Source organism: Aedes albopictus, chromosome 3 (assembly GCF_035046485.1).
Source record: "Aedes albopictus strain Foshan chromosome 3, AalbF5, whole genome shotgun sequence".
Taxonomy (NCBI): Eukaryota; Metazoa; Arthropoda; class Insecta; order Diptera; family Culicidae; genus Aedes; species Aedes albopictus.
The window spans coordinates 35026107-35038948 of NC_085138.1; the positions used below are offsets into that span (position 1 = coordinate 35026107).

At 41.1% G+C, this 12842-nt stretch overlaps 1 protein-coding gene across 1 annotated transcript; it reads right to left on the minus strand.

Annotated features, from left to right (window-relative positions):
- Nucleotides 1-1936: 1936 nt before the first annotated feature.
- LOC134290170 (uncharacterized) lies at nt 1937-9016 on the minus strand. Its single transcript, XM_062857229.1, has 4 exons — nt 8995-9016; nt 3523-3552; nt 3217-3236; nt 1937-2101 (listed from the first exon to the last, which is right to left on the minus strand). Exons 1-4 carry the CDS (start codon nt 9014-9016, stop codon nt 1937-1939), a joined length of 237 nt encoding a protein of 78 aa, XP_062713213.1.
- Nucleotides 9017-12842: the final 3826 nt, after the last annotated feature.

The window sequence follows — 12842 nt, forward strand, 5'->3', positions numbered from 1 at the left end:
AAACTCTCCAGCCCCAATCGGACTTTCTAAGCCACAGCCACCATAATTATATTTATGCAAACCATATCGACAAACCACATCGCAGAAGACAGCAAACCCCACCAGCTAATGTAGGCGCTATGCTGTTGCTGCCGCTACTGACCGAGGTCAATTGCTCTGTTGTGGTTGAACCTTATCAGGCCAAACATATCGGGAACAGCTGCTGCGTATCTCGTCTTGTCTCAGCCTTAGCTAGGAGGAGGACCAGTTCGATCCGGCCACGTCCTCCATGAGCTCTGAGCAGCAGCAACAGCAGGAAGCGTTACTTATTAACAATTTTAAAGCCAATCGTCCGCCGGGCGGTGGCGGAATAGGATATTATTGTTGCCGAACCGGCGCGCGGCACGGCGTGGCCGTTTCGAAACAACAATCGAGAGAGAGAGGCGCCACCAGGCAACAACATTCCGTTGCATTGTTGTTACCGTACAGACGACTCCAATATTGAACGCCGTCAAATTGGTTTCCATGAAGCCCCTTCCTTTTCTCATCAGGTTCCAGTCAGCAGCGAATGGTACTGCACTAGGTGGTACCGTAAGGTGGGATTGTTTTGAACACTTTTTTGACAAGTGCTTTTTTTTTTGCTCCGTCTGCTGTGTTGTCTAACTACTCTCTGTCTGTTATCTGTCTGTTCTCTATCTGTTCTCTGTCTGTTCTTAGTCTGGTCTCTGTTCTCTGTATGTTCTCTGTTTGTTCTCTGTCTGTTCTCAGTCTGTTCTCTATATGATCCTTGTATATTCTCTGTCTGTTCTCTGTCTGTCCTCTGTATCTTCTCTGTCTATTCTCTGTCTGTCCTCTGTTTGTTTTTTGTCTGTTCTTTGTCTGTTTTCTGTCAGTTCTCTGTTAGTTCTCTCTCTGTTCTCTGTCGATTCTCTGTCAGTTTTCTGCCAGTTCTTTGTCTGTTCTCTCTTAGTTCTCTGTATATTCTCTGTCTGTTCTTTGACTGTTCTGTGTCTTTTTTCTGTCTGTTCTCAGTCTGTTCTCTATATGATCCTTGTATATTCTCTGTCTGTTATCTGTCTATTCTGTGTCTGTTCTCTGTCTGTTCTCTGTTTGATCCCTGTCTGTTCTGTGTCTGTGCTCTGCCTGTTCTCTGCTGTTCTCTATATAATCCTTGTATATTCTCTGTCTGTTCTCTGTCTGCCTCTGTATCTTCTCTGTCTGTTCTCTGTTTATTCTTTGTCTGTTCTTTGTCTGTTTTTGTCAGTTCTCTGTCTATTCTCTGTCAGCTCTTTGTTAGTTCTCTGTCTGTTCTCTGTCAGTTCTCTGTCAGTTCTCTGCCAGTTCTTTGTTTGTTCTTTCTCAGTTCTCTGTCTGTTCTCTGTCTATTCTTTGTCAGTTCTCTGTCTGATCTCTGTCTGTTATTTGTCTATTCTGTATCTGTTCTCTGTCTGTTTTCTGATTGATCTCTTTCTGTTCTGTGTCTGTTCTCTGTCTGTTCTCTATCTGTTCTCTGTCTGTTCTCTGTCTGTTCTCTGTCAGTTGTAGGTCTGTTCTCTGTCTGTTCGCTGCATGTTCTCTGTCTGTTCTCTGTCTGCTCTTTGTCTGTTCTCCGTCGGTTCTCTGTCTGTTCTCTGTCAGTTCACTGTCTGTTCTCTGTCTGTTCTCTGTCAATTCCCTGTCTGTTCTCTGCCTGTTCTCTGTTTATTCCTTGTCTGTTCCCTGTCTGTTCTCTATCTATTATCTGTCTATTATCTGTCAGTTCTCTGTCTGTTCTCTATCTGTTCTCTTTCAGTTCTCTGACTGTTTTCCAGCATTTTGTCTATGTCTGTTCTCTGACTGTTTTCTGTATGTGTTCTGTCTGTTCTCTGTCTGTTATCTGTCTGTTATCTGTCTATTCTCTGTATGATCTCTGTTAGTTCTCTGTCTATTCTCTGTCTGTTTTCTGTCTGTTCTCTGTCTATACTATGTCTGTTCTCTGTTTATTCTCCATCTGTTCTCGGTCTGTTCTCTGTATTAGCTCAGTCTGATCTCTTTCTGCTCTCAGTCTGTTCTCAGTATGTTCTCTGTTTGTTTTCTGTCTATTCTCTGTATGATCTCTGTTTGTTCTCTGTCTGTTTTCTGTCTGTTCTCTGTGTGTTTTCTGTCTATTCTCTTTATTATCTCTGTCTGTTCGCTGTCTGTTTTCTGTCTATTCCCTGTATGATCTCTGTTTGTTCTCTGTCTGTTTTCTGTCTGTTCTCTGTCTGTTTTCTGTCTGTTCTCTGTTTGTTCTCTGTCTGTTCTTTGTCTGTTTTCTGTCTATTCTCTTTATTATCTCTGTCTGTTCTCTGTCTGTTTTCTGTCTGTTCTCTGTCTGTTTTCTGTCTGTTCTCTGTCTGTTCCTTGTCTGTTTTCTGTCTGTTCTCTGTCTGTTCTTTGTCTGATCTGTCTGATCTCAATATGTTCTCTGTCTGTTCTCAGTCTGATCTCTGTTTATTCTCTGTCTGTTTTCTGTATGTTCTCGGTCTGTTTTCTGTCTGTTCTAAGTCTGTTCTCTGTCTGACCTTTGTCTGTTCTCTGTCTGTTCGCTGTCAATTCTCTGTCTGTTCTCGGTCTTATCTGTGTCTGTTCTGTTTTTCTTTCTCTCTCTCTGTTTTTTCTCTATATTTCTTTGTTTATTCTCTGTTTCTTCTCCATCTGTTCTATGTCTGTTCTCTGTATGTTCTCAGTCTGTTCTCGGCCTGTTCTCGGTCTGTTCTCGGTCAGTTCTCTGTCTGTTCTCTGCCTGTTCTCTGTCTGTTCTCTGTCAGTTCTCTGTCTGTTCTCTGAATGATCTCTGTCTGTTCTCTATCTGTTCTCTGTCTGATCTTTGTCTGTTCTCTGTCTGTTTTCTATCTGTTCCTGTCTGTTCTCTGTCTGTTTTCTGTCTGTTCTCTGTCTGTTCTCTGTCTTTTCTCTGTCTGTTTTCTGTGTATTCTCTGTTTGTTCTCTGTCTGTTTTCTGTCTATTCTCTGTGTGTTTTCTGTCTGTTCTCTGTCTGTTCTCTGTCTGATCTCTGTCTGATCTCTGTCTGTTCTCTCTCTGTTCTCTATCTGTTCTCTGACAGTTCTCGGTCTGTTCTCTGACTGTTCTCTGTCAGTTCTCTGTATGTTGCTGTCTGTTCTCTGTCTGTTTTTTTCTAGTTCTCTGTATGTTTTCTGTCTGATATCTCCCTGTTATCTGACTGTTTTCTGTCTGTTCTCTGTCTGATCTCTGTCTGTTCTCTGTCTGTTCTCTGTCTGTTCTCTGTCTGTTCTCTCTCTGTTCTCCATTTGTTCTCTGACAGTTCTATGTCTGTTCTCTGTCTGATATTTCTCTGTTCTCTGTCTGTTCTCTGTCTGTTCTCTGTCTGTTCTCTATCTGATCTCTGTATGTTCTGTGTCTGTTCTCTGACAGTTCTCTGTCTGTTTTCTGATGGTTCCCTGTTTGTTCTCTGTCTGTTCTCTGCCTTATACCTCTCTGTTCTCTGACTGTTATCTGTCTGTTCTGTGTCAGTTCTCTGTCTGTTATCTCTATGTTTTCTACCTGTTCTCTGTTGTTCTCTCTGTTCTCTGTCTGTTTTCCATCTGTTCTCTGTTTTCGGTCTGATTTCTGTCTGTACTCTGTCTGTTATCTATCTGTTCTCTGTTTGTTTTCTGTCGATTCTCTATCTGTTCTCTGTCTGTTCTCTGTTTGTTCTCTGTCTGTTCTCTGTCTATATTCTTTATGTTATATGTTTGTTATCTATCTGTTTTATGTTTGTTTTCTGTATGTTATCTGTCTATTCTCTGTCTGTTCTCTGTCTGTTCTCTGTATGCTCTCTGTCTTTTCTCTATCTGTTCTCTATCTGTTCTCTTTCGTTCTCTGCCAGTGCTCTGTTTGTTCTCTGTCAGTTATCTGTCTGTTGCTGTCTGTTGCTGTCAATTCTCTGTCTGTTCTCTGTCTTTCCTCGGTCTGATTTCTGTCTGTTCTTTGTCTGTACTCTGTCTGTTATCTGTATGTTATCTGTCTGTTCTTAATCTGTTCTCTGTATATTTTCTGTCAATTCTCTGTCTGTTCTCTGTCTGTTCTCTATCTGTTATCTGTCTGTTTTCTGTATGTTATCTTCTATTCTCTGTCTGTTCTCTGTATGTTGTCTGTCTGTTCTTTGTCTGTTCTGATCTCTGTCTGTTCTGTCTGTTCTATTTATTCTCTCTGTTCTTTCTGCTCTGCCTGTTTTATTTATTATGTGACAAATACTCTCCCCCCTACGGTACCCACAAATCTACAGGCGGCTGCGTATTCCCCCCATATTTATGCGGTTCGAGCCCGGACTAGTTTCAGATTGCCCCAGGGCATGTACGTACAAGCCGAAGTCCGAGTCCGAGTCGCCGAGTATGGTGGTTTGGTTGGATGGGTGGTTCGTTTCTTCCCGGTGGTGTAGTGCGGCACGACCAGCCACCGCACAACTGCAAACCGTGTAACTATGGATGTGGTTTTTCAATCATTGAACGCATAAATATAAACGCTACGATTTCCTCGTCGACCGGCGACCAGCGACCGGCGTCGCCCCCTCTCTAAATGATGATGAATGGTGATGGAGCAAGCGGAGGGCTAGTTTCGCTATCAGGCGTGAGGCCAGTTCTGCTGACGACAAAATCGTTGCTCGTCAAGTGTTGTGACGAAAAAATGTTTTTTTTTATTTCGGGTGAGAAATAAGCCACATTAATGCGTATCGGTATCAGCTGCAGGTCCGAAGCCGTTCTAGATTAGGGGAGGTCTTTCCATTGAAGTCGTCGAATTCGTCGTCCTTCAAAGGAGTAGAAGCTGGAGGGAAGGCTTAACGCTCTAATACCCAAATTTTTGATTTTGATCTAAATATGATTTTTCGTCATCTAAAATCGATTTAAACATGTTTTGGAAGATGATTCTTTTTAATTCTTGATTTCGTGAATTTCAGTTTTTGATTTTTATAATTTTTATTTTTGAGCATCCCCACACTTTTATATTTTTCCTGGAAGCCAATTCGGGGAACGGTTTTTTTGAGATGAAAACATTTTGAGGTTTTATGATTATTGTTAAAATATTATTATTTTAAATTTTTTTCACAGAAAATTTTATTTTCCGTGTAATTTTAAGGAAAATAATTTTAGAGTATATTCGATTATCTTAAACTATTAAACAAGGATAGTATGATTTGGGAAAAATTTAAAATATGTTAATTGTAACGATTCAATACAAAATAAACAATGACTTCTAAAAGGTGATTAAAACATAAATTTTTCAATGATTTTTAAAAAATGTAAATACGCCTTAAAATACACCAAAAACCATTTTGAGATATACAGAATAGTCCTAAATATCTGCCAAAAATATAAAAAAATTTTCCTCGAAACAAAAATTACAAAAATGCTCAAACTATACCCCGTCTAAAGGCGGGATTGGGTATTAGAGGGTTAATTGTTCCTGTTCATGTTTTTTTTTCCACCTATTTCTGAAATCCATCCATTCAGAGCCCGGAGGGGAGATGGCAGGACAAAAGAAAAAATCATTGTTGTATCCAGAACTGGAAGACGAAGGAAAAAAATGGAATCATGCAGGCGCATATTTTTAAAGGTCGCGCTTCATCTGTGTGCTTTTTCGAGATTTTTTTTTATTCTTTATGCCCTTCCAATTTGCCACCTGCTCTCGAGTTATAGCCGGCAATTTGGGTGCCCTCCATATACACAACATTTTTTTTTTTGAGAAGTGAAAAAAGCCTGATTTTACCTGTTTCGGATCATATGTAGTATGGCTTGCTTAAACTATATTGTCAATACATAGCAATGTATCCTAATGTGTGACGGTGGATGTCAAAAAAGGGCTGGCTCAAAATGCCATATAAGTTCGGGTAGCACAGATGATGATGATGTATCTAAAGGCTCATCCAATCTAATATCCACTTTGACATACACAATACTTTGATCTAGCGGAATAAAAATGTTGGGTTAATTGTTTGTCTATTTTCGCTATTTGAGTTAGGTATTTGTTGAGTTTTGGCCAATATGACACTGAAATAAGTTCAGAAACACAAAAACTGTGATACCGAAATCTATAATATTATTTTCCACTCAAATCTCTGTTAATCAGTTAGTGCCCTTCGGCCAGATGTCCATTTGACGAATTGTCCATTCGACTAAATGTCATATGCTTCTTCTTCCACAAAATGGGTTTCGACCAAATGTCCATTCGACCAAACGTCATTCGACTAAATGTCTTTCAACCAAATGTCATAGATCCTTCGCAAAGTGTCAAATGAATTCGCATAATTGCGTACTGCGATGGTTATACGACTTCGCTTGATACTGTTCTTATTATGTCAGTTTATTTCGCATTGGTGTACAAACTAAATCGCATAAAAGTAAAAATAAACCCGTTAAAATGTGCATACAAACTCGCAAAATCTAGAATCGTTAACTTTAGCATATTGCGATGTGAAAGCAATGAAAGAGGTGCTCTTAGAGTGCCAAAAATCTACAAGAAAGTAAGTTGTGACAAAACAAGTTACAAAGTCATCATGTTTGTTTTGTTGACCTGTAATTAACAATGAGTTGTGCTAGCAAGAGAGCGGTAGTGATAACTGTGCGGGAAATCAAGCTTCTTCATTTTGAGCTCCAGATAGCCTGCCGAACATGTACAACTCAGGGAAACCAAGTGCAATCCAACAAACACTGAGGTGAGTTAGAATTTCATGACAATTAGCCAGTGTGTTTTTTATAAGTGGTGTTTGGTGTAAAGTGTGAAGTGTGGCTCGATAATCCAAAGGTTATTAGTTCGATACTGAGGTGACAAGACTTGTTTTTTTTTCGAACATTATAAAGTCACATAAGATGGTATATTACGTCGCAATAGTGCACACCGTGCATCGCACAAGATATCGCTTCAAGTCATATAGTTTTATTATTTTTCCGTCAATACACGTATACCGCCTCCACTTTTGTACGCATAAGGCACTTTTACTGCATCTTATGCGATGTAACTCTACCGCATAAAAGTACGTATGTATAACATGAACATACACTTTTTTATACGTGCAAATTGGTTGTCTGGGTTGAATCTCTGAAGGAAATTCTGGAAAGATCCCCGAAGGAGCTCTTGGATGAATCCCTGAAGAAATTCAAGAGGAATCCTTGAAGAAATTCAGGAAGAGTCTTTGAAGAAACATCCGCATGAATCTTTGAAACTTCTGGAAGAATCTCTGAAGGAACTCCTGGACAAATCCATGTAGGAATTCCGGAAGAATCTTCAGAATGAATCCCGGGAGGAATTCCTTGAATAATTTCTAGAGAATCTCCCGTAGGAATTCCTGAAAGAACTTTTGGACGGATTCCTGAATCTTTCTGAAAAATCTCTGATTTTCTGGAGAAATACCTGAGGGAACTCCTGTTGGAAAAATTGAGGAAACCTCTGAAGGAATGCTTGGTGAAACAACTGGAGGCATACCTGACTACTCCTGGAACTACTGGGAAAATCCATGAAGGAATTCCTGGAGCAATACTTACTTACTTTCAGTCCTGGGCACCCACGGTGATGCAGAGGGCTGCATTGAAAGATTTCCATCCTGGGCGATATTGGGAGCTTTCAACATTCTCCACTGATTGCCCAGCTACCGTAAAGCTGGAAGGGTTGACCGTGTTTACACGATTTGGTCTTGTTGACGTTGATGGTAAGACCTGGTGCTGAGGAGCGATTGGCAAGATCATCGAGCTTGCTCTGCATATCAGAGCGCCGTTGAGCTAGGAGAGTAACGTCATCATCCAGTTTGAAGTCATTCAGATGCAAAGAATTCCGAAAAAAAAATCAACAAATCAAAACATAAATTTTATTGGAGGAAAACCGTTTCTTCCTTGGAACAAAAATATCTCCCACTAAAATAGCCATAACTCCGGAACATCTAGTCCGATTCAAACCATTTTCAATAGCAAACAATGCGATAAAATTCTGGTTTGATTCGTCATAAAATCCGTAAAATGCCCGCCGATGGTTAGTAAAAATCCGTTAAAGTGGAGCGGACCTGGTGTGATGGTTAGAACACTTGACTATCACGCTGAGGACCTGGGATCGAATCCCACTCCCGACAAACTTGCAAAATGTGAGTTCTTCCTTCGGAAGGGAAGTAAAGCGTGGATCCCGAGATGAACTAGCCTAGGGCTAAAAATCTCGTTAATACAGATAAAAAAAAATCCGTTTAAATCCGCTCAATTGAAAGTGCCTTAATAGTGTGTGACCTTTTTTGTACACAAACATACAACCAGATGGAGAAGACCCAAAATAACACCATAACAGAAGTAGCAGATGATAAGAATGCGAGCGCATTCTTAGGGAGCAGTAGGTTGGACACGATCGCCAGAAGAAACTTTGAGTATCGCGGCAACGCCAGGCAACCAATTTGCACGTATAATGAGTTTATGTTCATGTTATACGTACTTTTATGCGGTAAAGTTGCATTTAATAATATGCAGTAAAAGTGCCTTATGCGTACAAAAGTGGAGGCATTATACGTGCATTGGCGGAAAAATAATGACGCTATATGACTTGAAGCGATATCTTTTGTGATGCACGGTATGCACTATTGCGACGTAATATAGTATCTTATGCGACTTAAAAGTTTGAAATAAAGAATCTTGTCACCTAAGTATCGAACAAATAGTCTTTGGATTATCGAGCCGCACTTCATACTTAACATCAAACACTAGGGATACTCACTAAACAGATTAAATTGCTGCGTAAGTCATGATTTTCTGCTTATTTGGAATGTTTCATGGTTTTGTGAATGAAATAATCAAAGATTGCCTTGGTGATCGCGACGTTTAATCAGTTTAATCAGTTTACACTGTTAAGTGAATTCTCCACTACTTATGAAACACACTGATTAATTGTCATGACATTCTAACTCACCTCAGTGCTTGTTCAATGCACTTGGTTTCCGTGCGCTGTACGGATAGCCTGCCATCTGGAGATCAAAATGATGTAGCATGATTTCCTGCTCAGTTACCCTACCTCTTTTGCTAGCACCACCCATTGTTAATTATGAGGTCAACAAAACAAAAATGATGACTTTGTAACTTGTTTTGTAACTATAATGATGACCTTTCACTCTCTTGTAGCTTTTTGGCATTCCAACAGCACCACTTTCATTGTTATCTCATATCACATCGCAATATGCCAACGTTAACGATTCTATCTTATGCGAATTTGTATGTACATTTGAACGAGTTTATTTTCACTTTTATGCGATTTACTTTATACACCAATGCGGGTTAAACTGACATAATTAGAAAAGTATCAAGCGAAGTCGTATAATCATCGCAATACGCAATTATGCGAATTCAATTGACACTTTGCGAGTTCACGCGAACGCTTTTGCGAATAAGCAAAGTTTGTTGTGAACATCGGAATATCGTCTACTACGATGTAGTCATACATTATAAAAGTTAATTTGCACTCTTATATGATTTTACCAGATACATCGCAGTAAGTTCGAAAAATAACATCATATGCGATGAAAATTGTCCCTCAGCCGTACACATATGCGATAGTGACTCAAAATAGTACTTTATACGATGTACAGCGTGCATCTTTATGCGATTCCTGGTTGTCTGGGCGTATAACAGTGGCACGCTACGAGGGGGGCAACATGGACTCTTAGAAGAAAAAGGATAACGAGTCAAATGTCCACATCAGGCAGCAGCACTACACCGAGCAGCAGCACCACTCAAGAAGGCTTACAACTTGCTACTACTTGCTTAATAGTGGAGTTAAACAGGAAGGTCATCGAGCTGCACGAATACGTAAAAGGCCGTCTGAAGGGTGAGAAAGATTAAATAAACAATCGAAACGTCGGGCGTAGAAAACATGTTCTAGTTCTAACCGCTTGAAAAACTGAAGCTGAAAATGTTTTCCGGTACGTACGAAGGTTTCGTTATCGCCAAAATCAACGGTATCTTCGTATGCTTCCGCTATGCACCCCAAGGTAGACAGCGGAGAAATTCGATCGGATGCTAGACTGCCGTGCTTCTGCAAAGTGACGTAAGCGACATTGAGAATTTTGGCACATTTTCGGTTATCATTCGTGAAACTCTTGATCGCTTTCTAAGTTTTTTTTTTCCAAAGATGCTAGATTGCCACTAGATCTTGCATCCTAATATAGCAGACATACCACTGTGTTATTATTTCACCAGGTATATATCAAAATACGTCGAAATTGGGAATGGCGCTTACGTCACTTTTCAGAATTACGGCAGTAGAGGAGGCTAGTACTGATCGGTGGAGACTTCAATGCGTGGGCCGTGGAGTGGGGTAGCAGGCTAAGAGGTTACAGCCTGCTGGAAGCCCAGACAACCAGTAATCGTATAAGATGTTGCATAAGATGTTAAAGTGGAGGCCATATGCGTGCGTGTCTCCATTTAGGCGCATGTAAAATTTACGCATATCGCCTCCACTTTATCATCTTATGCAACATCTTATACGATCACTGGTTGACTGGGAGCTCTAGCAAGGTTGGAGGTACAACTGTGTAACGTTAGCACCGTTGGCACATTTAGGAAAGACGGGCGGGAGTCGATCATCGACATTACTTTCTGCAGTTCATCGCTGGCGAGCAACATGAACTGGAGAGGCAACATCACCAGGCGAGCTGCCTATAGCGTTGGCTAACGGAACCCTACGGCCATACAGAGAAGCAGAACATGCGAGTGAAAGTGGAAGCCGAAGGCCTACGACAAGGCCCGCTTCGTCGAAGCACTCCGTGTAGACAAATAATCGTGAACAAGTCGAACTGCCACAAGGAGCTATGCCGAGATGCAGACGCAAACCCCTTGGGTGACGTGTACCGAGTCGTGATGGTGAAGATCAAAGGTTCAGCGACGCTAGCCGACGTGGCCACCAACACAGTATGATGGAGAAAAACGAAGGTAGTGCGGAAGCGCGGCAGGTCTCCAATGTCGATTTAGAAGCAGTCAGTGGCGAAAAAAACAGAAAGTTAACAAAGTCCTGGGTCCGGATGGGATCCGCAATGTGGCGTAAAATGGGCGGTCCTAGCTTACCCCGATATGTTCAGAACGGTGATGCAGAAATATTTGGAAGAAGGCCACTTCTCAGACATAGAAAAGAAGGAAAAGTTGACGGTGTATGCTATCCGGACGGTCCTGGAGAGGGCCGAGAGGGCGTCCATACAGAAGAGGAGAGGAAATTGGTACTGCGTCGTAATCACAATTGACGCCAAGAACGCGTTCATAGCGCCAGCTGGGAGGCCATCGCCGTAGCGCTGCACAGAATGCGGGTTCCAGACTACCTGTGTCGGGGCTTGTACTTCCAGAACAGAGTCTTGGTGTACGACACTGAAGCTGGACACAGGAGGATGAAAGTGACGACGGGTGTTCCACAAGGCTCCATCTGCGGACCAACGCTGTAGAACGGAGTGCTTACGCTTTACGCTTCGACGTTCGGCACTTTGTATTTGGCCTTTTTCAAAGGTGGAGCTGTCTACGGTTCTTCATTGTTGTCTCCTACCGTTGTGTATTTGGAGCTTCGTGTATGCAAATTTAAATAGTTATTACAATTATTAAAAGAAAGGGGCACTAACTATTTCTAACGACCTGCACTACATTGTCCACCGAGATGTTGTTCAACTTGTTGTCAAGCAGTCAACTGAGATGTCTGATATTTTTTAGTTGTGCCTATACGTTGAAAATCGGAATATGTACCACCAATAAGTTTCCCAAGTCAACGATGGGTTTGATAAAATTCTTGCTTTTCAAAATAAAATATAAATCAAAATAAAAATTCTCAGGATTCAACATCTTCTTCTTCTTCTTCTTGGCGTAACGTCCTCACTGGGACAAAGCCTGCTTCTCAGCTTAGTGTTCTATGAGCACTTCCACAGTTATTAACTGAGAGCTTCCTCTGCCAATGACCATTTTGCATGTGTATATCGTGTGGCAGGCACGAAGGATACTCTATGCCCAAGGAAGTTAAGGAAATTTCCTTTACGAAAAGATTCTGGACCGACCGGGAATCGAACCCGTCACCCTCAGCATGGTCATGCTGAATACCCGTGCGCAGTGAAGAGAATTGTCAGACAAAAGAGGCACAAAACAAGCAACAAAGAAGGTGCGACGATTAGTCTTTATCCCTACTGGTGACAGATAATGACATGATCTCGAAATTTTTTGTTGCAGACAAAACGGAAGCTGAATTTGTTGCGTACTTTTCAACTCGTGAATAATCAATTATTACTAACCCAAAGTCGAAACTGTTTGATGATAGAGCTTCACCAGAGTTGCAGTGTTTACCGACTCGAAGTTACCGTACGAAAATCGCAATGCAAGGCTTAAAAATCTCTAAACTCGTGGTGTACGATGTTAATCCCATTATTTTCAAGTTGGGACAAACTTATGTCGCATGGGTTTGTTTGTCGCAACAAATACAGGTTGCGACATTGTCATTATTGTTGCGCGATGGTTGAATTTTGATTCACTGCCCGTGCGTTTACCGCCTCGGCTATATGGGATTCAACATCACTTCTGCTTAATCTACGGAAACTTTAGGAGAACATATTCGACGAGAAAGGCACCACCACCACTAGATGGATAATCTGGGTTTTTCATATAAGTATGGGCAACCCTGATGCTCATCCAAATATTGTACTTATTACAGTACATAGATATTGCGAAATTCTAGTTCAGAAATACCATAAAAATGTGACTGCTAATTCATCTCCGCATAGAATCTTCTGCTTGCAAGACTACAATTCCCTTCTGCATGTGTCCGTTCATGTTGATTCACATAGCTTCAGATGGCCTTCTCCGCTTTGCTATGGTCAGTCACTGTTGCCTTCAAACTAGAAC